The 26,550-nt window shown below is 35.0% G+C and overlaps 2 protein-coding genes across 4 annotated transcripts in view; one reads left to right on the forward strand and one right to left on the reverse strand.

Moving 5' to 3' along the window:
* LOC145276693 (uncharacterized) overlaps window positions 1-22,052 on the reverse strand; it is a 164,803-nt gene extending 142,751 nt beyond the window's left edge. For 2 of the 3 annotated variants that reach the window (XM_080127882.1, XM_080127880.1), the window contains exon 1: window positions 21,862-22,049. The gene's annotated coding sequence lies outside the window, so the exon portion shown is untranslated. Of the gene's footprint in view, window positions 1-21,861 lie in introns of all 3 variants that reach the window. The other variant, XM_080127881.1, reaches the window with a different exon arrangement.
* LOC145277077 (uncharacterized) lies at window positions 18,490-18,903 on the forward strand. The gene has a single exon (XM_080128742.1). The coding sequence runs from the start codon at window positions 18,490-18,492 to the stop codon at window positions 18,901-18,903; it is 414 nt and encodes a 137-aa protein (XP_079984868.1).
* Window positions 22,053-26,550: the final 4,498 nt, after the last annotated feature.

The following is a 26,550-nucleotide window of genomic DNA, read 5'->3' on the forward strand; positions in this document are numbered from 1 at the left end:
CAACTTTTCAGAAAGTTTTACAAAAATCCAAGGCATCAATTTTTTTTTTTAATATGCACAAAAGTGTCAATTTTAGTCATTTTAACCCGAAAGGCACCCCTGGGGGGTGAGGTGGGGGGTCAACCGGAGTTTTCCCGGAAAATCCATTCCGTTACTTTTTTACTCATATCATGTTTAATGTTTGTGCAAAATTTCAAAAAATTACAAGGCGTAGTTTTTGAGAAGAGTGTGAACGGACAAAGGGACAAAGGTGAATTTACAGGTCCACCCTCCTTTTGTCGGGGATGGGGGACCAAAATAAAATAAAATAAACAAAAAGCAAAGAAACAAAACAAACAAAAGCAAATTAAAAAAAAAAAAAAAAGGTGGTGGCAACAAAATACGACAACAATAAAAAGAAGAGAAAAAAGGCGCTCTTTTGAATGCGCCCACGCATAAGAACCAACGTGTTAGATAAATTAGGTCAACTCAAAAACTTAAAATCAAAGCCAAGGTGACGATCAAGGCTAAGTGGAGTAATCCTAGAAAAGAAATGGCCTCCTCAGTTTATCCCCAACTACAGTCGATCACTACTTTTTTATGAAATGCGATAAGCACATCACCAAAAATGAAATATAAATAAAGCAATGCTCATGAGGACAATAGTCCAAACAATAAAATAAAAAATAAACATTCAATCATTTTCTTCTTCTCGTCTGTTTATCCGTAATCCATTTTCAGTTCGTCCGCATGACTGCATATTACGAATGGTAATCACTCAAGTGGTAACAGGCTGCTATTTTCATATACAAATCAAACCGACACACACATTAAATGATTAAGAAAAAATAAAAATAAAAATAAACAGCAAAGCTGTGAAACGCATAAACACAAAATGTTTTCATTCAATGTACATTTTTAGAAATCATTTTTTTTTTTCATGTATGGGTGGACAAAAGGGTAATAATTAAATATCTTTTTATACTGAGCGATGGTGATTGGCTTAATAGATATCATTGTGGACTATGAAATTGCCTGTATCACATTTAAATTTAATTAGTGTTATGTACTGATGTTTTTTTTTTCTTGAAATCGCTTCAGACAAGGTGTTAAGCCACTTGATGTAAGGAGCTAACAAGAAGAAAAGATCATGATCATATCTACAAATCCAGAAATTCTATTGTTGACATTGGTTTCCCCGATATTTTTCTAGTGAATTTCTTTCTGGAAAGATATTGAGTACTTACAAGATGGACCATGTGAAGGTTGCCAACATCCTAAGTGAAAACACACTGGATTCGAACTTGGAACACCCAGGTCGTCAGTTTGTATTGTTAACCACTTGACTACTGTCAACGAAAGATGATTATCAAAAAGACAGAAGAACAAGGAAAACAGTAAGAAGCTGTATTGCAATGATGTATCAAAACAGCAAATTGGTGGGCACCACTAGACCAACAAGTCAAACAAGCTGACACAAAAGAAGCAGCAAATAGATCAGACAATTCTGAAGAACACATGGCATAGTATTATTTATAGAAAAGACTGAGACTAGCAACGATTGTTTGGACGATTGTTCTGAATTGGAAAAATCAGAACTTTTTGGAGTAATCAGAATTGGTATCTGATTCGGAAAAATTGTGCATATTTTCCGATGCCAAAAACGATTCCTTTAACTATTGTCTTTATTTGATTTTGTTTAAAACTAAATCTTCTACTACTGGTAATAATAATAAAATCAATATTTATTGATTGTAAACTATGAGTAAAACTAAAATTTGTAGATCACTCCTCCCCATATGTTTTTACGTTTGAGAAAATATGCGCACATGTAACGTGTTTTTATGGTAATCGGGACAAAATATATCACTAGAAGAATACATAACATAATTAAATCCTTCTTAAGTAAGGGAAGAATCCAGGTTGTCCTTAACGGTCGTACATCTAAACAATATGATACAAATGTGGGAGTACCTCAGGGGTCTATACTTGGACTTTTATTATTCCTAATATTCATAAATGACTTCCCTGAAAAATTGTCTCTGAGATGGGTATATTTGCTGATGACACCACGCTCTATAACAGGCAGGAGGGGAAAACAAATGAACACATATATAAAGAAATGACAGACACACTAGAGAAAGACCTTCAATCTGTAGTGGAATGGGGACAAAAATGGATGTTCGCATTTAATTCTGCCAAGACTAAGCTTGTTTCCTTCAATAATTACAAGAAACCTTCTCTACCACCAATAGCAATGGCCAAGAACACATGACTCAAAAGTACTTCCTTTAAACTCCTTGGTCTAGCATTCACAGGGAACATGAGTTGGAACAGATACATTGAGAGCATTGATAAGACTGCTGCGAAGAAGATGGGCTCTCTCTACCGTGTTAGAAAACTACTTACGCCTGAAAGTATCCTGTACCTCTATAAGGCCACCATTCGCCCATGTATGGAGTATTGTTGTCACATTTGGGCTGGTGCATCTGTTATTAGTCTCTCCCTCCCGGATAGGGTTAAAAAAAGAGTCACCAACCTGATAGGTCCTGAACTGTCATCCAGGCTTTAGCCTCTGTCCCATTGATGAAATGTTGCATCTCTCTGCCTGTTCTACAAGTATTTTAATGGTGAAGGCTCTGATGAACTACTAGCACTTGTACCCCCTCAACGTAAATTTCTCTGACAAACCCGAAAAGCAGCTAAATCCCATCCCTACACAGTAGATCCCTAGGTGTAAGAAAACCTTTTACTTCAATATTTTCTTCCCCAGAACTGCTAGACTTTGGAACTCCCTTCCGGGATTCTGCTTTCCCAACTGTACTGACATGCAGAGGTTCAAGTGCAATGTGAATAGACATCTTGCTGCTCATCTCCCTTTATAATGCCCCTGCAACTTATGCCCCGATAGTAGCCCCCTACTTCAAAGTGTCAGGTCATGTCATATGCTACTGGTACCATGTAACCCAGTACTACCTGCCTCATGGTCGGGTCACCGGCGACTAAACTGGTTCCCCCACCAGACTTGTTTGGTGAGGAGGGCGGCTAGTCTCCCTGAAGGATTAAAAACAAGACCTTCCAAAGGGCGAATGAACTCTTTTTCTGGGTCAACGGCCAACTAGCACCGTGTATATTTGTGTGTGTGTGTATATGTGTATTGGGGTAGAGAGGGCTCCCGTAAGCCGTGGTGAAGGCAACCTTTCTAGGAGAAGCAAATCTCTGATTTAAAAAACCATAAAGCGGAAGACCAGTACCCGCATTAAGCTGGTCTCCAGTTTAATTTGTTGCTGGCTATCTTGCTCTTGCTTGTTGCTGGATCTCAACATTTTGAACCGAGAGAGAGACTTAGCTGTCGTACAAAGCTAAGACTCTGAAATATCATATTTGTATAGATACTCCCTCAGACATTTGGGATCATGGATTTTAGATGTCTAAGGGAGTGGCACTCGTCTGACAAGACGTTGCAATCATCACTTCAAAGTGGCACTGTGCCTTGTTTGGGGTGAAAATTGAATTTTTAAAAAAAATGTAATGTGAATAGACATCTCATTTGTCAACTCACATCCTTGTTCCCCTGTAGACATTGTCCTAAATAGTAGCCCTTACATTGAAGTGATAATATGTTTTGTTTAGAGTGAATAAAAGACAGTAAATAAATCATAAATATTTAATGCAGATGGACAACACCTACAAGTTGCAATTTTATGGTTTATTCATATTTTTTATGGATTATTGTTGTTATATTTGGATTGCTGAATCCCTATCCCATTTGAAGGGTGTTGATAAAATACAGAAACATATTTTTCAATTGATTGCCCCCCCCCTTTCTTCTTCACTGCAAACTCTACATCACAGACGTGATGTTGCTAGTAGTGATGAGATGATTCCGATATTTTTCCCGATTCCGATACAATTACCGATTCTGATTCTTTATAAATCTGTAAAGATTTTATAAAATTGTTATTTTGTCCCGATTACCATAAAAGAGACTAGAGGCAACTGAAACTTGGTTCCTGGGGAGAATTTTGAAGATATCCTGAACAGAAAAGAAAGCAAACCAAGAGGTATTAGAAATGACATACACAGAAAGGTCTTTAATAAGAACAATACAAAAAAGACAAATGAGGTTCATGGGCCATGTTTACAGTAAAAGTGGAATAGAACAGATTAGTTTATTTATTTGTGGACTGTTATCCTCATCTTGATAGTTGTTATTGCTCACCACATTTCGGCCAAATGATTTTCTGATAAGACCATCAGGCCATACCCTGTCAAAAGCCTTAGATATATCTAGGGCTACCGCTCTACTCTTCCCTGCTTTGTCCAGTGAATGGTATATATGTTTAGAGATCACAGTTAGGATATCTGTTGTGGAACGGGCTTGCCTAAATCCATATTGTTGGTCGGTCAGAAGTTTAGCAGCTGTAAGGTGATGGACAAGAGCTTGATTAATTATGGTCTCAAATATTTTGGCGATAAGTGGGAGGAGGCAAATGGTGCAATAATTCAGCGGGTCAGTTCTTTTGCCAGAATTCTTGAAAACTCGTACCACAAAAGCAGTTTTCCAGCAGTCAGGAAAACAAGTGTTAGTACACTCAGGGAAGCAGGAAAAGGGGAGGAAATTCCAAAGTCTAGCAGTTTGCAGTGATGGGACAGGGGTTGGAGCTTGGTTGATAGTGCGGGATTTATTTGATTGGAGAGGTAGATGTATCAGCCCAGATGTGGCAACCATTCGCATGAGCGACTAGTGGTTTTGTTACACAAATATAAAAGTGAATCTTCATAAGTATTACAAGATTCGTCTTATAAATTTTTTTAGTCTTTTTTAGTGTGTTTATATATATATATATATATATATATATATATATATATAAGTATATATTTGTGCTGGAATGATTAATTGGAATTGAAAAAATCAGAACTTTCTAAAGTATTTGAATTGATATCAAAATCAGAAAAATGTGTGCCTATTTTCCAATGCCAAAAACGATTCCTTTAATTCTCTTTTCATTTGATTTTAGTTCAAGAAAAATCTTTCACTGCTGGTAGTAATAATAGAATAATAAATATTTATTGATTTTAAACTTCCAGTAAAACTCAAATCTTTAAATCACGTACCCATAAATGTGTTTTTACGCTTGAGATAATATATGCGCATTTAACGTGTGTTTTAGGGTAATCAGGACAAAAAAAACATTATATACTTAAATATTTAGAAGTTTATAAAGAATCGGAATCAGAATCGGTAATTGTATCAGAATCAGGAAAAATATTGGAATCATCCCATCACTAGTCTGTATATATATATATATATATATATATATATATATATATATATACAGACTGACAATGAAACAACCCAAAATTCTGAAAGATGTTTTAAGACATTTTATATTCCTATACGTCAACAAATCTATGTTATAAAAGGCAAAATGTGGGAATGTGTGTTTGTATGTCTGCCAAAAATTTTTGACAGACACGTTGGATTGCGACAAAATTGGGATCATTTTAAAGTTTGGTCTCTCAAATGACAAATATTGAAAAATTAGCCAAAAATATTCATTATTTCACTGTCAACTGGCCGTTTTTTTACAAGGAGGGGTCACTTTTTGTCGACATTTTTGCAAGTCATTCAAACCTCGTGTCAACAAAGTCGCATAAAAGATGTTATTTCGACTGCCTATGACGTCACAATCGATTTGCTTTTTTTTTACCTCCTTTTCCTCTTGCGCGTTAGGGGTTCGAGCCTGCTTACTACTCCTAATTTTTTTTTTTTTTTGCTCAACCAACACCCTGACACACACCTGCACACACCAGGGCAATGCCGGGCACCCAGGCTAGTAAGAACTAAATAGAGAAAAGATATAAGCATTTAGATATTTTTCATATTAATTTTTTATACATCTACCTATCTCTTTTTCTATATACAGTATATCATTGAGAATTGAACCTTCAACCTTCAGGAGATCATCTCTTTTACAATTGATTTTTCCAAGTACTCTAACCACCGTGCCTTGGGTTACATCGACCGAAACGTTGTGAAAACAATACTCAAGATGAGAACAGTAGTCGAAATAATACGGATAATCAATCCTCATCTCAAAAATTCAGAAACGTTACAAAATGGTTTTGTAATCTTCAAAATAATCGATAATCCGAGGAAACTGTGTGAAGAGAGGATGCAGGATGGCACAAGATTTCCTAACCAAATTGGTCCTGGATATGACCTAAAACTATATCTGATGGTGAGGACCCACCTTGCAGGCCTTGGAGAGTGTGGAGCCACCCTTTAATTGCCATTGCTCCCAGGTCCACTCTGACCCAGAGTGGTAGTACATGTTAGGGTCCCAACTATGGGTTAAATAGAATCTGACTTAAAAAAAAAAAAATATACTCCATTAAAAATCGTTCCTCAAAATAACTAGATTTGGCATTAAATCTCTTCCTGATCTACATCAATGATCTCCCTAAACACATACTTAAATCATTCGTTGACATTTATGCTGATGACACGACCATCTACGGCAACACATCAAAGGCTGTAAATGACAAAGTTATCTCTGATTCTCTCTCCTCTGATCTCGAGCGCGTAGTTCAGTGGGGGAAGATGTGGCTGGTTACCTTTAATGCATCCAAAACCAAACTCCTATCCTTACATCATCAACGCTCTGATCCCCATCTGGCATCAATTGTGATGGATGGCTCTCGTCTGGATGAGGTCCCGTGTTTTGACAAGCTTCTGGGATTGACCTTTACTCCTGATCTGAAATGGAACACGTACATCAAGTCTGTTGCCAAGGTCGCTGGAAAGATGGTGGGATCCTTCTACCGCTCCAGAAGATATCTCACTACTGATGCAATTCTCTATCTATATAAAAGCCAAGTACGTCCAAGGATGGAATACTGTTGCCATATCTGGGCAGGAGCTGCTAAAAACAGCCTATCCTGCCTTGACAGAGTACAAAATAGACCGTGGCTTAGTGAGGGATGCCCTTTTCTCTACCCTGCAACCTCTCTCCCACAGAAGAGACGTTGCGAGCCTATCCTTGTTTTATCATTATTTCCATGGCAGGTGCTTGTCTGAACTCCAATCTCTGGTCCCGCCTCGCCAATCTTTCACGAAAATACCCGTCTAGCTGAATCCACTGTGAAAAATTTCCCCCACTCTATATCTGTGCCTAAATCAAAACGCGGATTCCATGAACAAAGCTTCTTTCTTAGAACTGCACGCCTGTGGAACTCTGTTCCGTCTGCCTGCTTCCCACCGGACTACAACTTGGATGTCTTCAAGTCATATTGTTAACAAATTCCTAATGAACCGCCCCCTTAAGTAAACACTTCATCAAATCTCCACACTAACGTAATGTACTTGCAATAACCCTTATCCCTGAGTGGCTTCCGGGCCTTGATAAGTGGTGATCACTGTGTAAAAAAAATAAAAAAATAAAAATAACCTGAAAAAGGTTGATATACCGTAAAACAAAAACAACCAACGAACCTAACCAAATTCTCTAAGATCTTTGGTTATTATTGCTGTGTGAAGATGAGCATTATCACATTATTAACTTCGGTCATCTAACAGGAACCATTGAGTCAACGTGAATTATGCTATATATTCGGTCTGTCAACCTTTTTGAAATAGCATTTCTTGATGGTTCTTAATAAAAGACTTTGCCAAATATTCACTGTTTGTTTTTATTCCCAAAAACGATTCTCCTATTTTCATATTGTTACAGCTGTTACTGACGTTACTGAGTAAGATTTAATGTGAAACACACTCAAATCATTTATTATAAACAAGCAATGTTTATTATGATAGTTTTTATTTTTTTAACAAAAAAAATGATGATTGCATATTAATTAGGGAGGATCCTGATTTGTTGCAAAGTGTCCTACGCATTGTGGTCAACACATTGCCTATGCCATGGTTTATCTCTACATATAATAAAATAAAGTTGATTTCTCTCTCTCTCTCTCTATATATATATATATATATATATATATATATATATATATATATATATACACACACATATAATAAAATAAAGTTGATTTCTCTCTATATATATGTACATATATATATATATACATATATATATATACATATACATATATATATATATATATATATATATATATATATATATATATATATATATATAATGTGGGGGTACCAAATTGGTTAAAGGGAAAATTATTCCCAACTCGCATTTATGTAAAAATGCACTTTCGTAAATAGTTGAATTCATTCAAAATGTATCACAAAAACAAAAAACATTATATATATATATATATATATATATATATATATATATATATATACTAAAATAAAGTTGATTCTTATCTCTAACTATATGCATAAAATAAATATAGTTGATTTTTTTTTCTATATACATACGTATAATAGGATAAAGTTGATTTTCCTCAATCTATATATCCATATCTTCTACTGTTATACAAAAGAAACTTTGTGTGTCTGAGTTCGTTTCCTAGTGACTTGAAAACGGCATGATCGATTTTTATGAAATTTCACACAAAGGTATTTTATAGATTTTGTGTCGGAATGTCTTTAATAAGTATCAATAATCGATAATCGAAATAATCTGATGAAAGAAGGAATAGGCGATTTTGACCAAAGTTAACACCTTACACAACCTAACTTCACAAGTGGATTTGAGAAGTTTTATTACCACACAAGCTGAAAGGCTCAACATATAAAATCAACGGTAGGTTCTTTGATATGACAGAGGCACATTCGAAATGAATGTTTGTTTCACAATGTTCAATTTCACAATGATACTTGACTTTTTCATTTCAAACTTAAATTCAAGCCGTTGTCACCGTACAACCAGAAATGCCAGGCATATAAAATCAAGAGTAAGTTCTTTGATATGACAAGGGCGCGTTTGAAATAAATGTTTCTGTTTAAAGCACAATTTCATAATGATAGTTGACTTTGTGCAAGCCTTTTTCTAGCCTCACACAAAAACACACATTCACATTTCAAGCTATATTACTTGTCATATACATACGCGCACACAAACATACGCGCCCACGTCCACACACATACATATATTCACGTTTGCGTACATACACTCACATTCACGTGTATATACACACACGCTAACGTACACACATGTACTCACACACGCGCACACAGATGAACGACGTCACTTCCTTTCAATGGAAATACATGCATGCGCAAAAGACCACCGGAAACGAGCATAAAAGAAAGAGCAATAAGCGGCTTCTTCCTTTCAGCCCAGCTTTCGAGCTGGTCAGTCTACGGACCGACTGCGTGCTTCACACCACTTGCTACTATGTGGGGCAAAAAGCTAACAGACCGTACGTACACATTCTCACTCTTTCTCTCTCTATCTACTACTAGTCCCTGAGAACACCTTCGCATAGCTGACTGCTAACTGACGTCAACCCTCTATCCTTTTCTTTGTCTACACGATGGACCGCCATTTCTCGTTCTATTATATTACTCACTTCTCTTCCCACGCGCGAACAAACGATGGTGACCCGAACTTGAGATGAACACACATTTTCTTTTTCTTTCTACAACACCAGTCACGAACGATGGTTACACACGCGTGGACATAAACACATGTTATATCTAAAACATTCATTCTTTCAACAGTAAATAAACGACACGTTTATCTTATCCATCAATTGAGTTTTTGTTTCCTTCAATTACATTCGTTTCATTATTTTCTTGTAGCGAGTTAGGGTATTATTATATCCTGGTCCGCAAAAACTTTTGCATTTTAAACCTTAATGCAAGCCATTATATATAAAATAATTTTACAAAAACAATAGTAGGTTCTCTACAGTGCAATGTAGACCACAATGTATTGTGGACTAAGTCACTGTGAGAGGTATATGAAGCTTCCTCCCAGTTCATTGTGATGGGTCCCCCAATTAGAGCATGCAATCAAGCGATTTGATTGAAAAAATGGGCTATATGATCAATTTTGATGACAATAAAAATATGGGAGTGTGAAACATTCGTTGATTATCATTAAATCTCGGGCAACATCGGATTACCCTGCTAGTGATGCCAGGCATATAAAACCAAGAACAAGTTCTTTGATATAACAAGGGTGCGTTTGAAATAAATGTTTCTGTTTAAAGCACAATTTCATAATGATAGTTGACTTTTGCGTTTTAAACTTTAATGCAAGCCATTATATATAAAATAATTTTATAAAAACAATAGTAAAATATATAGATAATTCGGTTATATTTTCAACAAATTTTTTAAAAAAATCCGTTCATGTTTAAATTTCTACAAAACTTTACATAATTCTGTCACGGACAAATATATTAAGAAACGAACCCAACTAAAAATAATACATATTGTAACAGAGTGCATTGGAGTGTGAGGAAAAATAGCAGCAGCAACCAAAAACCATGCATATGCAAATTAGGAAGTGTGCGCAAGTTGACGCGACAAGAGAAATAAACAGGACACCACGTGCTCGAGAGAGGAAGAAAATGGACATGTTATATCAAAGGTAAGAAATGGCTGGCTACAGATGTGAATAAAAATGTACACCAGGTGAGATTGAACAGTGTCAAGAGACTTAAGTGGTGTTGAGACGAGAGAGTAACGTGCAATAAAAATTTTTGTTAAAAAGAAAAAAAAAATACCGATCTGAATTTTTATTTATTTTGTTTTGAATTACTAAAGTGTAACGAACGCCCTTAAGTAATCCCATTCACCAAATACCCATTACTAATGATTACAATATTATCCCATTGACTATTGTACACTCCATAACCCTTATCCTCGAATGGCCTCCGGGCCTTGATAAGTGGTGACTCCTATGTAAAAAAAAAAATACAGCATTACACTAATCCACTGCTTGCCGGAGGTAATAGACCTGTTTGGTACTTAAGTATGTAACTACTACAGTTCCTGAAAGCTGCCTTGACTACAACTTAGTATGTTGGTGGGTTGATGGGTTCCATTGTCCAAATAATGCTTGGAATGTTAATGACGTGCTCTTAATGTTGTACACAATATTGAGATGAATGCTTTATGCAAAACACACTTTAAACTTTATAACTAGCCGACCGCTCGGCGTTGCCCGGTCATAAAATACGCATAAATATTATATTTTAGCTAATGTAGAATTCTCATTTATTATAAACGGAAATACCGTAGGTATTAAACATAATGTTAAATTCCTTTAAAAAAAATAAAGTAAATAAAGAAACTGAGACATGTGTATGCAAGTATTATGTTTTTTTCTAATCTGTTCACTTCTTGTAAGTAAAAAAAATACTCGAGCTGAGATCGAAACCAAAACCTAAAGACAGTGAATCGAGTACGATAACCATTAGGCTAGCTTGGCACGCTCTTTAAAAAGTGTTTTCAAACCTACTTATTAACATAAGTAATCTGTAATGTGAACGATTCATGCATGCACGTTCATAAAACGGTTGCCAAGCAGATAAAAATCCGATCACCTCCACGTACCAAGTTTTCCACATTTCTCCGGATGAAAACGGATTAAAAAGTTTTCCACATGTCTGAATACCGTATATACCAAATTTCAAGTCTGTAGATCAAACATTTGTGGAGTATATAGGTTGAGAAGTGTCCTCACACACACCTTCTCGCTTTTATAGTTATATAGAATACCTTTTCTTTAGAATTTTTTTAAAGTTTTATAGAATCAATAACTGAAATTTATACTTTCAGTTAAAATACAGCAAGCTTATATCTCGTTTTGTTGATAAAGATGGCGAATTTTTTTTTGCCAGCAACTTTTCATTTCTGCAGTTCATGTGTACGATGAAATTTAGTGTTTTGAGTGTTGTGTTTACTAAGACAGGCTCTAAATACAAATAAGTTGGTGATTTTTCAAAATAAAAACAACAAATAACAAAATAAAAAATGAGTAAAAAAGTAAAAACGAAATAAATAAATGTTACCAAAATCAAGCTAAGTTACTCTTCTACCTACCTGGATAAGTTTTTTGTTGTTGCTGTTGTTTTAATTTATCTTAAGGCGTTTTTTTTTTAATTTAAAAATAAAGGTAGTGTAAAGTGTGTTGAGTTAGAATGAAAAGCAAAATGATGGCCCGTTCAAGCCAGTTGAGCCTTGATAATCACTCAACAATCGAAAATTAAACAAAATACTGGTAAAACATTACATTTCCCAGGATTAGTGATATTTATCGGATGTGTTTCGATCAGTATTTTGTTTAATTTTAGATTTTTGAGCGTTTATCAAGGCTTGACTATTGCTCGAATGAAACCATTATTTCCTTTTTAACTCGACGCGCTTTACACTAACTGCATTTTGGTGCTTGCACACTTTTGCAACCATGTTATTTTTAAATAGTTTTTTCAGGTTAAATGCAAGCTTTACGATATCTTTTTTTTTAAAATTGTTAGATGGAAGCACATAATAATTACAAAACACCCTACAAAAAAAAAAAAATGCATGAGCAGCCTCGTCAGCATTTCACAATAGGGGCACCTCAGCCAATTAAAAATAAACTAAAAAACGCCTTAATTCATTCTCGAAAGACTATTGACACCCCCTGTAAGAAGTGGTTATGAGGCAAGGGTTATGCAATCTCTAACCACACCTCTTCTGAATTGTTTGAGTTCAGTGGCAAGGAGAAGTCCAGGACAACTGGAAACAACGCTAAGATAAGCGGAGAGCACATACAGCACCTGGAAGTCCCCAATGGTCACCCATGTTAATACTGACCAGGCTCAATGTTGCTTAACTTTGGTGATCTAATGGGAATTGGTGTGGCAACATAATTATGTGGTATGAACAATAAACTAAACCCTTTTCAAAAGGAGATGGTAAAGTCTGGGAGAGTGAACCTCCTAGAACTGCACATGACCAGAGGTATACATCAGTCAACAGGGGACATACCATCTGAACAATCGCCTAAACTCTGGTGGCTTTGCGGTCGAAGAAAACCCCTCAAAATGTACACATAGATTCAAAAAAGTTGTCAAAAAACAAATATATAACAAATAAATGTTATCCAAGGCAAGATAAGTTACTTTTCTACCTAACTGGATATATTTTTAGTGTTTTTATTTAATGTAACATGTTTATTCAGCTCAAAAAACATACAGCGTTTACCGATGTATTGGAAAGTTAAAAATGGCGCCCGACTCTCTCTTAGACACGGTAAGTTTGAGCAAAGGAGTTAAAAAATAAAAAACTAGACAAAATACTGTTAGAAACTCGCTCAATATATGTTACGGAGACATAGGCTGACATATATTCGGTGGGTTTTTAACAGTATTTTGTATAGTTTTTTTATTTTTAACTCATTTTCCCAAACTTACCATGCCAAAGACAGAGTCGGGCGCCATTTTAAACTTTCCAATCGGTAAACGCTGTATGTTTTTCGAGCTGAATAAACATGTTACATTAAATAAAAACACTAAAAACATATCCAGTTAGGTAGAAAAGTAACTTATTTTGCCTTTGATAACATTTATTTGTTATATATTTGTTTTTTGACAGCTTTTTCGAATCTATGTGTATAGTAATATAAACCCGATTGATACTTTTCTGTAAAAAAAAAAAAAATATTTACTTTTAATAATGTTTCATATAAAAAAATAAAGTCAACAATTATAAGAAATAAAAGTAATTTTTACGGCGTGCTACTGCTCCAGTGTATTATAAACACCTCAACCTCCCCATGTTAAGAACGGCTTTCGGAATAAACACCCCTCCCCACCTCGAAAGCCGTTCTTAACATGAAGAGGTTGGGGGGGGGGGTATTCCCAAAGCTGTTCTTAACATGGGGAAGTTGGGGCACGTCGTAAAAATTTACCGAAACACATATTACGCATTTATTAAATAAAAGTAAGAATTGTTTAACTTATTTTCATGTCAAATGTTAATAATTTTTGGAAAGAGGTTCCGTTGGGGATGCCAAATCGTCGAAATATCCCGGAATATCATAAAGATTTCAAATAAATAAACTGAAGTTGGGTGGTTCTGCGAATGAAGGCGCATTTATTATTCCACTCCTGAAACCTGACCACGACATTCCAATTCGTGTTCACGTCATTAATATTACATGTGGAGAAACTTCACGTTCGTCTCCATCTTTTTGGGATAGGAATAGAAGCTGCCAGATATATAACTAAAAATAAATTAGGTTACGTATTTTTTTTTTTTTTTTTTTTTTTTTTTTTTGACTCCCTGGGTCAATGTCCGAATCCCGGATTTCACATAAGTTGGGATTTTACGTTCAGACGACATGCAATAATAACCCGTTCAGTGAACGAACGAGCCGTTCAGCGTTCACCAGTCACCACCACCGCCTCCAAAAAGATAATAAAAACATTTCGTCACTTTCAAAAGAAGAAGACAATGCCTGGAGAAACGTTAAAAGTCGCGGCCAGGGCAGAATGCAAGAAAATTTGTTTTTCTAAATTTGAATTTTTCATGTTTTGCCGCACCCCCTCAATTACCAAACTTGAAAAAATGCTAGGGGTGACATGTCTCGTTGACTCGGTGGTCAAGAAGTGGGTTCTCATTTTACGTTAAATTTATATAGGAAAGTGATCCCCCTCTCTAAAATGTTTAATTTTATGGGGTTTTTTTTTAGGGTTTTTTTCAAAATTTCTTCTTTTTATATTATTTATAAAGGCTGTTTAAACGTATTAGGTAGAAAAAAAGCAGATCATTTTTTAGAGATTAAACAACGCTGGGCCACGTCGTAAAAATTTACCTTTTATTGTTTTTATTATTGTTTTTCTTTTTCAATATTGCAAATAAGTATTATTGGGGGGGGGGGAGGTCATAATTTTTTTTTTTTTTTTTAAACAATCTTTAAAATATATTGTCCTGGGTTTGTATTACAATCCACAGAGGTATGAAAAAGTTATCAAAATTATAAAAAAATAAATGTTATCAAAATTATAAAAAAAAATAAATGTTATTAAAATTATAAAAAAATAAATGTTATTAAAATTATAAAAAAAATGTTATTAAAATTATAAAAAATAAATGTTATTAAAATTATAAAAAATAAATGTTATTAAAATTATAAAAAAAATAAATGTTATTAAAATTATAAAAAAATAAATGTTATTAAAATTATAAAAAAATAAATGTTATTAAAATTATAAAAAATAATTGTTATTAAAATTATAAAAAAATAAATGTTATTAAAATTATAAAAAAAATAAATGTTATTAAAATTATAAAAAATAAATGTTATTAAAATTATAAAAAAAAATAAATGTTATTAAAATTAAAAAAAATAAATGTTATTAAAATTATAAAAAAATAAATGTTATTAAAATTATAAAAAAATAAATGTTATTAAAATTATAAAAAAATAAATGTTATTAAAATTATAAAAAAAATAAATGTTATTAAAATTATAAAAAAAATAAATGTTATTAAAATTATAAAAAATAAAAGTTATTAAAATTATAAAAAATAAATGTTATTAAAATTATAAAAAAATAAATGTTATTAAAATTATAAAAAAATAAATGTTATTAAAATTATAAAAAAATAAATGTTATTAAAATTATAAAAAAATAAATGTTATTAAAATTATAAAAAAATAAATGTTATTAAAATTATAAAAAAAATAAATGTTATTAAAATTATAAAAAAAATAAATGTTATTAAAATTATAAAAAAATAAATGTTATTAAAATTATAAAAAAAATAAATGTTATTAAAATTATAAAAAAAAATAAATGTTATTAAAATTATAAAAAATAAATGTTATTAAAATTATAAAAAAAAAATAAATGTTATTAAAATTATAAAAAAATAAATGTTATCAAAATTATAAAAAAATAAATGTTATCAAAATTATAAAAAAATAAATGTTATTAAAGGCAAGATAAGTTACTTTTCTACCTAGCTGGATGATAAGTGTTAGTGTTTTTATTTTATCTGAAATATTTATTCCGTTCGAAAAACGAGTGATGTTGAACGCTGCCGAAGAACAAGAAAATATGACCGCGATGATCACTTCAAAATAAGAAAGAAAATAAAATACTGACAGAAATGTTATTGTGACATTTATTGGGTTTCTGTCAGTATTTTGGGGTATTTAGCAGAGAAGTCAACAAACAACTATATACAAGGAATAAATGTTATCGTAGCCAATAAAAGTTAGTTTTATACTGTGCTGTCACACACACACATACACACACACACACACACACACACACACACACACACACATACACACACAAATAAACGAACGTTTATTCATTTCAATTTCCCGTGCATTTTACACAAAAATAAGTTCTTCCAACAACAACATAATTTTAAATACGCTCACACGCTTTTCTCACAACGAAAGTAAAAATGAACATATTTCTGGCGGACGTAGTTTAAGACAACGGCAGAAGGAACAAAGTCTGACAAACTGGCGGAAATAGAACCTCCGGGCACGCCGAGTAAACACTACAACAACAGCCGATTCAACAAAGAGACGAAGAGCTAGCAAAGCTAAAATCAACGGTCAAGAAGCTGTCCAAACAAATACAGTATTTACTGAAGGCAGATCGCCAGCGCTCACACTACAACAGGTCGCCCTATAGATGAAGAAGTACTGGCAGGAGTAGAAACGTGGAACGCGACAGAGCAGGTGGACACTGTTTCTAACATAATAAATTCGGCAGTAACGCACCACGCTGTACCCACCCTTGTTCCTTCAATAACAGAACGCAATCAGGAAACGAGGATGCCAGCCAGTGAAGATGACGACTGGACCCTCTGTAAAAGATCGTCTATTCTATATCTGTGACAGCACCTACGAACATAATTTTCTAATAGACACTGGCGCCGAAGTAAGCATAATCCCACCGCTGACCAGTCAGAAGATTACGACCCAATCGTATCACTTGCAAGCAGCCAACGGTACCAAGATATCCACATTCAGGGATAAATCATTGACTATCAACATTGGCTTGAGGCAAACTTTCACATGGATTTTTACCATAGCCAACGTAACAACACCCATAATAGGAGTGAAATTCAACTTGTTTGCGGACATAACCAACCACACATTAACAGACAACCAAACAAAATTGGTGGTTGGAGGAGTCTCCACTCGATACCATTCAATAGGTATCAGTTCAGCCCTACCTGAGGACCCATACATCCATCGATTAATCCAAAAATATCCGCAGCTGTCTCAGCCATTCAGGGACACGGACACAGTCAAGCATAGTGCTAAACACTACATTAACTACTACAGGCGATTCTTACCCAACTTCTCTGAAATTCTCGTGCCACTAACATCGCTGTTGCAGAACAAGACCAAGAACCAACAGTTAACATTAGATGGGCCAGCCTTAACAACTTTTACTCAAGCGAAGAAAGCCCTAACAAATTTCACAAAGCTGACTTACATAAATGACAAGGAAGATATCAGACTCACACTTACAATGGACGCATCATACGTAGCTGTAGGAGCAGTCATACACCAGCTGACCGATGATGGGATGACTCCTATATAATTTTTTTCAGCTAAGCTAAACAAAACGCAGAGAAAATACAGCACATTTTCGAGGGAATTATTGGCAATTTACCTGGCTATTAAACATTTCAAACACATCTTGGAAGGCAGAAATTCCATGACCTACACAGATCACAAACCATTAACTTATGCGCTACACACACATGTAGACAAATATGGCCCACGAGAAATCAGACATCTTGATTGCATTGCACAGTACTCCACAGATATAAGATACGTGAAGGGCCAGGAGAACATTATAGCAGAACGTTATATCCAGAGTCATGATCACTTCTCTAAATTCCAGCTAAGCATAGAACTGATAGCACGAGAACAGGAATCAGACACAACGCTTAAATATGTTCAGGAAAACACATCCTTACAACTCATTAAAATTCCCCTTCAGTACAGCGATTGTTTATTGCGACACGGCAAAGAAACAACCATGACAGTACATACCACCTTGCCTTAGGTGAGAAGTTTTCTAACATCTTCACAATTTATCTCACCCAGGAAAAAGAGCTACTTCAAAGTTAATCATGCAACGTTTCGTATGAATATGAACACAGATATTTGAAATTCGATTAAAATGTGCAGACCCTGTCAAAAGGATAAAATTCAAAGACACACGAAATCACCACTGGATGTTTTTAGCACACCCGATGCTAGATTCACCAACATCCACATCGATTTGGTAGGACTGTTACCCACTTCAAAGGGACATACCCACATCCTGACTATCGTTGATAGATTCAGCAGATGGCCTACCGCCATAGCCGTTAAGGATACTTCAGCTTCAACAATAGCCAGAACCATACTTCAGGACTGGATAGGCCTTTTCGGAGTACCCACAGTCATTATGACAGACAGAGGTTCGCAGTTCCAATCGACACTCTTTGCAGAATTCAATCAATTACTGGGAACGAACCACATCAAGACTACGGCATATCATCCATCCTCGAATGGCTTGGTTAAACACTTTCACAGATAGTTAAAAACCTCCCTGACAATGAGTCTGAACAGCACAGACTGGGCAGACAATATACCTTTGATGCTATTAATGACGCAGAACTCTGTAAAAGAAGACTTACAGAGCACACCGGCGAGGGTAGTTTTCGGTTCCACTTTGACTCTACCGGGTCAATATTTTGATCAACAAACGGAGATCTCACCTACAACCACGTTTGTAACAGAGTTGAAAGACAAAGTGTCTGGTCAAAATTTCACACCCACCAGGAGGACAGACAGACAATCCTATATCCCAAAAGATCTTCACACCACCAAACACGTATTTGTCAGGAACGACTCAGTACAAAAGCCATTTTGTCCAAATTATTCCGGTTCATACCCAGTCCTGGACAGGCAGAATAAATATTTCACTGTTTCAAAAAACGGGAAAAGAGACACTATTGCGTTGGGTTGACTTAAACCGGCATACATACAAGAAGATTTTAAAATCATTCCCCCACTGAAGCAACCTCTTACAGAACCTAATGTTGTACAGAACGCCGACTTGACTACCAAAAAGAAAACCTGCTGGAAAGTACACGAAACATTTTAAGGAATACATTACATATTGAAAAAAAATAGAAAAAGACAATCTGGGGGGAGTATTTGTGCTATCACACACACACACACACATACACACACACACACATGCGCACACATACACACACATGCACACACTCACACACACACGCGCGCACACACATACACACACGCACACACTCACACACACACGCGCGCGCACACACATACACACACGCACACACTCACACACGCACACACACACACACACACACACACATACACGCGCGCTCACATGCAAATAAACAAATATTTATTCATTTCAATTTCCCCGCCTATTTTGCACCGGCACAATTTCAAATACGCCCACACGCTTTTCTCACAACAACAAAAGTAAAATGAACATATTTCTGACGGACGTAGTTGAAGACAGTATCATGTGACACAAGCGACCAATGAGAAAATTCAGAAGATTGCCTTTTTAACGCTTTTCCAAAAACCAAAATATCAGCAGTAGCAGTCTTGTTTTGGAGCCGGTCCAAAAAGTATTTAAACGCATCAAATATTCTTTCTTTCCTCTTTTTTCCTTCTTTATTGCTCTGACGTGACATGAGAACATGTCTTTCGCTGTCAAAACCATAATGACACACACCACGCGGGCACTCAAAAATCACACTTATGCACACATGCACATTCTCTCCATGAAGTGGATCGATATTCTCACTGTTTCTCTCTCTCAGTCTACAACTTGTGCCGGAGAACACCTCCACGTAGCTGACTGCTAACATGTCTTTGTCAACACGCTGGACTATCATTCCCATTTTACACTACATTACTCACTTCTCTTCCCACACACGAACAAACGATAGTGACCCGAACGTGAGATGAACACACATTTCCTTTTTCCTTCTATACTACCAGTCCCGCAACAAACGATGGTTACACCCACGCGGACATGAACACGTGTTATATCTAAAACATTCATTCTTTCAACAATAGATAAATGACACGTTTATCTATTCCAGCAATTGAGTCTTTGTTTCCTTCATTCCATTCGTTTCATTATTTTTCTTTTGTAACAAGTTTAGGGTATTTATATCCTGGTCCGCAACAATCTCTATTACTCCAGTAATATTAGGAGAAACCGGATATGAAAAATAATTTCAGAAACTACCTGTCGGATATACATGGTGAACCAAATGCATTATTTTTCTTTTGTAACGGGATTAGGATTTATATATCCTAGTCCTCTACAACGGCGATATGTAAAACGTCAGTAGTACACATTTTAATAGTGACGTCATCATTTCGTGTGTTTGTGTTAATTTCTATGGATAAGCGTTCGCGTTATGATTATTAATAGAGTAAGGTTTTTTTGTTTTTTTTGTTTTTTGCCATGGATAAAAAATAATATAAAACTTACGTTTTGTAAAACAAATACATTTTTATTAACGAACTACACAGACTAGAGTTAATAAAAAATTAATTTTAACATATTCTGTTGACACATGTATTTAAAGATAATGTTCTTTACAAGCCTCCGTACATTTTTGAAAAAAAAAAGCGCCAAACATAAGGACTACTCTCTATCAATTTAAATAATAAAATCAAAACGAATTTTTTAAAGGTTGCTTTTGGATTTACAATTTTTTATTATCTCAATAGTCTTATATTCTTTTATATGAATATATTTTTTATTGTTATTGGAAACCTGTTATTAAAAAAAATCCATTTAAACTTCATATAGCGTAATATTTGAATTTAATATCATTTAAAGCTTTTTAAAAATAATTATTTTTTAGAATTGTTTTTTGTTGCTGTAATTCGAATAATTATATTACCGAGAAAAAAAAATTATCCAGAAGGTGTTGTTGTTTTTTTTTTAACATAATATTGAATTTATGTCCAATTTTATTTACAACTTTGAGGTAAATGAAATAAATAACAGGATTATGACTATTTTTTAATTATTTGATCGTTTCAGCCTTAAAAAGTGTTGAAACTTTTATCAACCCACATTTATTTTGCTTAGTTTTCGGGCCATGAAATATGGGGGGGGGGGTAGAACACCTAAAAAAATATATTTCCGCTAATATATTTATCGAAACCTACTTTGAACGTGTAAGTTTATTTAATAATGATTAAATATCGAAAATTTCAGGAAAATATGATTATTATTTGGTTTTTACTAGATTTTTAAAACATGAGCGTGTGAACGGAACGGCTTAAAAAAACGTCACTACATAGTAACGTTGTTTTAAAGCGTCGATAATGTAAACACGATTTTTGTCTCGCATTTTCATTATTTTTGTATGCTGTAAAAAATATTAGCAGTTTATTTGAAGCTTTTTTTATTAAATGGGAAAAAAAAGTTGGGATGATAATATTAAATTACAATTACATCGTGTTACATGTAGGGGGGGGGTTAACACTGTGGCGCGCGTTGGAGGTACCTCTATTTCTTGCATATATTTTTTTTTCGTATAGTTGTTTGTTGACTTCTCTGCTAAATTATCGCCCTATTTTTTTCCTTTGCATTCTATCCGGGCAACGCCGGGTTAATATAACTAGTTTTTTTGTTTTTGTTTTTTTTTATTATTATTTATTAATCAACAAGTCTATTTTATTACAATTTAATTTTAAATATTGATAAAAAATATCTTTATATGAATGTTGTATCCAAAAAATTAAATGACATTTTTTTTTTTAAAAAGTTCAGCCTTAAAAAGTAAATACAAAATGAAGTAACTTTTTTCTTACAATAAAAAAAAAGTTAACTTCAAAAGTTACGTAATAAAAAACACGGGCAAATGAAGAAAGAATGTGATTGAAATTTGAGTCAAGAGTCACTCACCTGAGTGGCGGTTAATCGACTTGAGTTAAAGTGTACTCTCACTTGCAGGAAGTCGCTCACGTGTTTACCTTGGACACGGCCGGAAACAAACAAAATGGCCAACTTTTACACATTTCGAGCACAACGCAGGGAAAAAAAACAAAACGTTCAAACTATGGATGGCTAGAAGCATCATAATAAGTCGTTTTTTGTTTGTTTGTTTTTTTGGGGGGGGGTATAAATAGGGGATAATAAAACAACTATTTTCTCCTATATATGTGAGAAATAAATATTTAAAAAGAAAATAATGGTCAAGATCTGCCTTTTAGTTGAATGAAATCTATTTTCGAGGAAAGGAAAATATCGACTCTTCAAAATTGTTCAACACCCAAACGTTTTTCAAAAGAGAATTATAAATATGTAAATGTTTCGTGTTGATAAACTATTTTGCTTTCGCATAAGTTTACATTCCCACGCGGCGTGATTAATCTAATACCTAATCAAAACACTTTACGTGGGATGTTCTTCCGCTGAACTTGTTCCAATCGACCGTACAACGAATAAAGTAGACACAAGGCAAGAAAAGCGACGGTAATAGCAAAGAACTGTGATAAACACAGAGGATCGGTTAAAAGGCGATAGTATCTTGTTTTATTTTACCAAACAAAAACAGTAAATTGTATAGCAATAGTATGGCGATTGCCGGGAGCTGGTGTCTTGTTGAAGTAGGAAGTGGGAAATACAGAAATAAAGATTGCTGAACTCACACAAGAATTGGAGAAAATTATGTATATTAGATTGAAAATATTACAAAGAAAAGGTTCTTGCAAAACTAATTGTGTTTGCGGCTTTAGAAGTCCAATAAAAAGTTGTTTATCGTCCAAAAGTCTTGGACGGCTCCCTGAAAAAGTTCAATCAAAATTCGGCGGCAAATTTAGGAGAGATTTTCCATAGTTGTCTACAGGCCGACGATTGATTCAAAAAGAGGGCGAATCTGTTTTTCCAGAATTCTGCTTATATTAAATGTTTGTTGATTGGCCAAGGAGCTTCATCCTAGCCAATCAAAATAGGGCTTTCAGAAAGGAGAAGTGGTCGATATAATTAGTTTGAACAAAGGGAGGTAACTACTTTTTTTTATAACAGATATGAGAATTGACCAGTGCAAGAACGAGTGTCTCACGGAGTTGAGATTCTTGTATTCCGTGGATAGGATGGTGTGCCTTAGGTTGATCTAAATTGTATAGATGGGATCTGATGCTGGAAACTGGTAGCTGGACATTAATGGGCATTGAAAACTAGTAGTTGGTCATCAGTGGGCACTAGATGGTAACTGAATGTCAGCGGGTGCTGGAGCAGGTTAGGGTTAGGGTCAAACATCAAAGGACACTGGAACTAGTAGCAGGACATCAGTGGGCACTGGAAACCAGGAGTTTGACGTCAGTGGAACAGATAGTTAAACATCAAAGGACACTGGAACTAGTAGCAGGACATCAGTGGGCACTAGAAACCAGGAGTTTGACGTCAGTGGAACAGATAGTTAAACATCAAAGGACACTGGAACTAGTAGCAGGACATCAGTGGGCACTGGAAACCAGGAGCTGGATGTTGACAGAAGCCAAAGCTGGTAGCTGGATGTCAAGAGCCACAGAAGCTGGTGACTGGAAGCGTTGAAGCTGCAGTAGTCACTGGATGATGTAGGAGTGAGCTGGAGCTACTAAAGTGAGCTGGATGCTGCAGTAGTTATTGGCTGTAGAAAAGGAGTCTCAGAAGGCAGGCAGTAGCAGCGAGTGAAGTGTCTATCACATTAAGGTAGTTTGTCGAAAGTTAGCCCTGAAAAAGAATGTTTGAATCTGTTCGAACATGCTTTTCTTCACATATACACACCCACACGTACGCACGCACATACGCATACACACACGCACACATATACACATCCTCATACACACACTCACATTCATGCACATACACACACACACACACGCTAACGTGCATACACACATACCCGAGCTGTGACGTTACTTTCTTTAAAGTGAAAGCCAGACATGCGCAGTCAGAACACTAACTCCAGTATAAAAGTCAACAAAACCTGTCAACTTCCCTTTTTCGTCCGGACCAGCGTTCGACCTGTTGAGTCGACGAACCGACCACATGCACTTTCCCTGCTACTGTAATGTGGGATAAGCGCACGTACACTTTATACGCTTTCTCTCTCCATAAACTGGATTGACTTTCTCACTCTATCTCCCCTTCGGTTTTGGTCCATCAACACAGACATGTGCGCGACTCTCTACTGAGCTTAACCCTCTCTTTCTACAGGCCGGCTTGCCGCTTTGCGTTTATTGCATTCCCCTTTCCTTCCACGCGCATAGTCATCAACGGCTGAATGAACACGTGTACACCCAAGACTTTCATTTCTCAACAGAAAATAAACGACATGTTTATTTTATTCCAGCATTTGAGTTCTTTGTTTCCTTCATTCAATTCGTTTCATTATTTTTTCTTATAGCGAGTTAGGCTATTTATATCTTGGTCCGCAACAAATCGCAATTATAGTTTATGATAATTAACCCTTTAAACTAGTACATCTACTGTTGCTGAATTTTGTCGGCTGCTGAATTCAATCAACTTGACTGGGCACATCAAAGTCGGAATTTGAGAGTCTTCTTGCTTCTTTACCGTGCTTTTGATTTGCTGAGAAGTCGCTTCTTTCATGGAAAATTGTTTATGCTACAGGCAACAATATCGCTAAACAAATGAATAGCTATTATTAATTTTTGGCCGGGTTTCTTACAAGCAAAAATATCTGTGGCGTTTATTGCCTGTATAGCCTTCAAATCTAATGTAAACAAATTCCTGTTAAGTCGTCCTCATAAATAATTAAATTCTACTCAATTTATACTATGAACAAATATTTCACTACCACCTTACATTCATTAATCCTTATCCTTGAATGGTTTTCCGGCCTTGATAAGTAGTGACTCACAAGTAAAAAAAAAAGATAAATCCCCTGTCCCACCGACAAAATGTTGCATCCCTCTGCCTGTTTTACAAGTATTTTAATGATGGATGCTCTGACGAACTACAAGTCCTTGTACCCCCTCGACGAAAATACCCCCGACAAACCCAACAAGCAGCAAAGTCCCACCCCTACACAGTTGAAATCCTTAGATGTAAGAAAGCCTTTTACTCTAATAGTTTCTTCCTCAGAACTGCAGGGCTTTGGAATTCTCTTCCAGTTTCCTGCTTCCCCAACTGTACTGACATGCGGAAGTTCAAGTGTAATGTGAACAAATATATTGCTGCTAAACTCCCTACATAGTACTCCTGCGACTTGGGTCCCTGATAGTAGCCCCCTACATCAAAGTGGCAACATGCCTTGTTTGGGGTGAAAATGTAAAAAAAAAAATATAAATAAATAAAAATTTTATTTTTCGTCCAAAAATAAAAAATATGACCCAACTCGAAACAGCACGGAAACCTTTTCTTAACTTTTAACTTTCCTAACCTCTTTTTACTTTTCTCCTTATGAGCACAAAATTAAACAGAAGATCGTTTTTTTTTTTGTGTGTGAAAAATCTAGTAACATTAGCAAAAATATAAGCAGTAGCAGCCATTAAAACACATATGCAAATTAGCAAGTGTGGTTACATAGAGTAGAATTAGCTGCAAAGTTCTTGGCAAAGAGTTTGGCTTTGTCTGATGCTGACGAGATTACCTCAGATCCACACGCTTCTGTTCAGAACCCTGTTTGCTATTTGCAGAAACTGGTGGAAACCAAACCGTTGCTTATATTAGTTACTTTAGACTTTACAAACTCTCCCCCATTCTTTATTACTCTTTTACAGTGGTTTCTGGCAGTACTGAAAGCGGCTTTAATCTCAGTACATCTATTATGTTGAGGGGATTAAAACTTGTGGCTATAGTTTCAAATGATCTGAAATAACAACAAGGGGAGACTTGATTCCAAAAATTGCTCATATGTTATATCTCTCCTCTTTAGTTTTCATACATAAAGTAAATTTCACAGTGTATAAAGATTGTTTGATACTGGAGATATTCATGATTGTACCTTATTTCCAAAAGAGGTGAGATATAACACATGAGAAATATTTGGAATCAAGTCTCCCCTTGCTGTTATTTCAGATCATTTGAAGCCATAGCAGCAAATTTTAGTTTCCCCTTCACCAAGGCCATAGGTTTTTGGGAAATATATATATATATATATATATATATATATATATATATATATATATATATATATATATATATATATATTAGCAAGCCACTCAGCATTGCTCGTTCATAAAATATGCATAAATATTATATTTTAATTAATGCAGAATTCTTATTTATTATAAACAGAAATATCGTTAAATTCCTTTTAAAATATGAAGTAAACAAAACGGAAAGAGACTGAGACGCGTGCATGCGAGCATTATATTTTTTCTAAATGGTTCACTTCTTATAAGTAAAAAATAAGACTCGAGCTGAGATCAAAATCAAAACCTAAAGATCATCAATCAAGTACGATAACCATTAGACAAGCTTGACATGATCGTTAAAAAGTGTTTTCAAACCTACTTATTCTTTACATAAGTAATCTGTAATGTGAACTATCTACGCATGCATATTCGTGAAACAATTGACAAACGGATAAAAATTTGATGATTCTCATGTACCAATCTTTCAATTCTGACCCCTTAGCAGTCT

This window comes from Euprymna scolopes, chromosome 5 (assembly GCF_053919585.1).
Source record: "Euprymna scolopes isolate OS-2025 chromosome 5, ASM5391958v1, whole genome shotgun sequence".
Lineage (NCBI taxonomy): Eukaryota > Metazoa > Mollusca > Cephalopoda > Sepiida > Sepiolidae > Euprymna > Euprymna scolopes.

Excerpts from the sequence above, each read along its gene's own strand:
- LOC145277077 (XM_080128742.1), top strand. The coding sequence starts at position 18,490 with ATGAGTCTGAACAGCACAGACTGGGCAGACAATATACCTTTGATGCTA.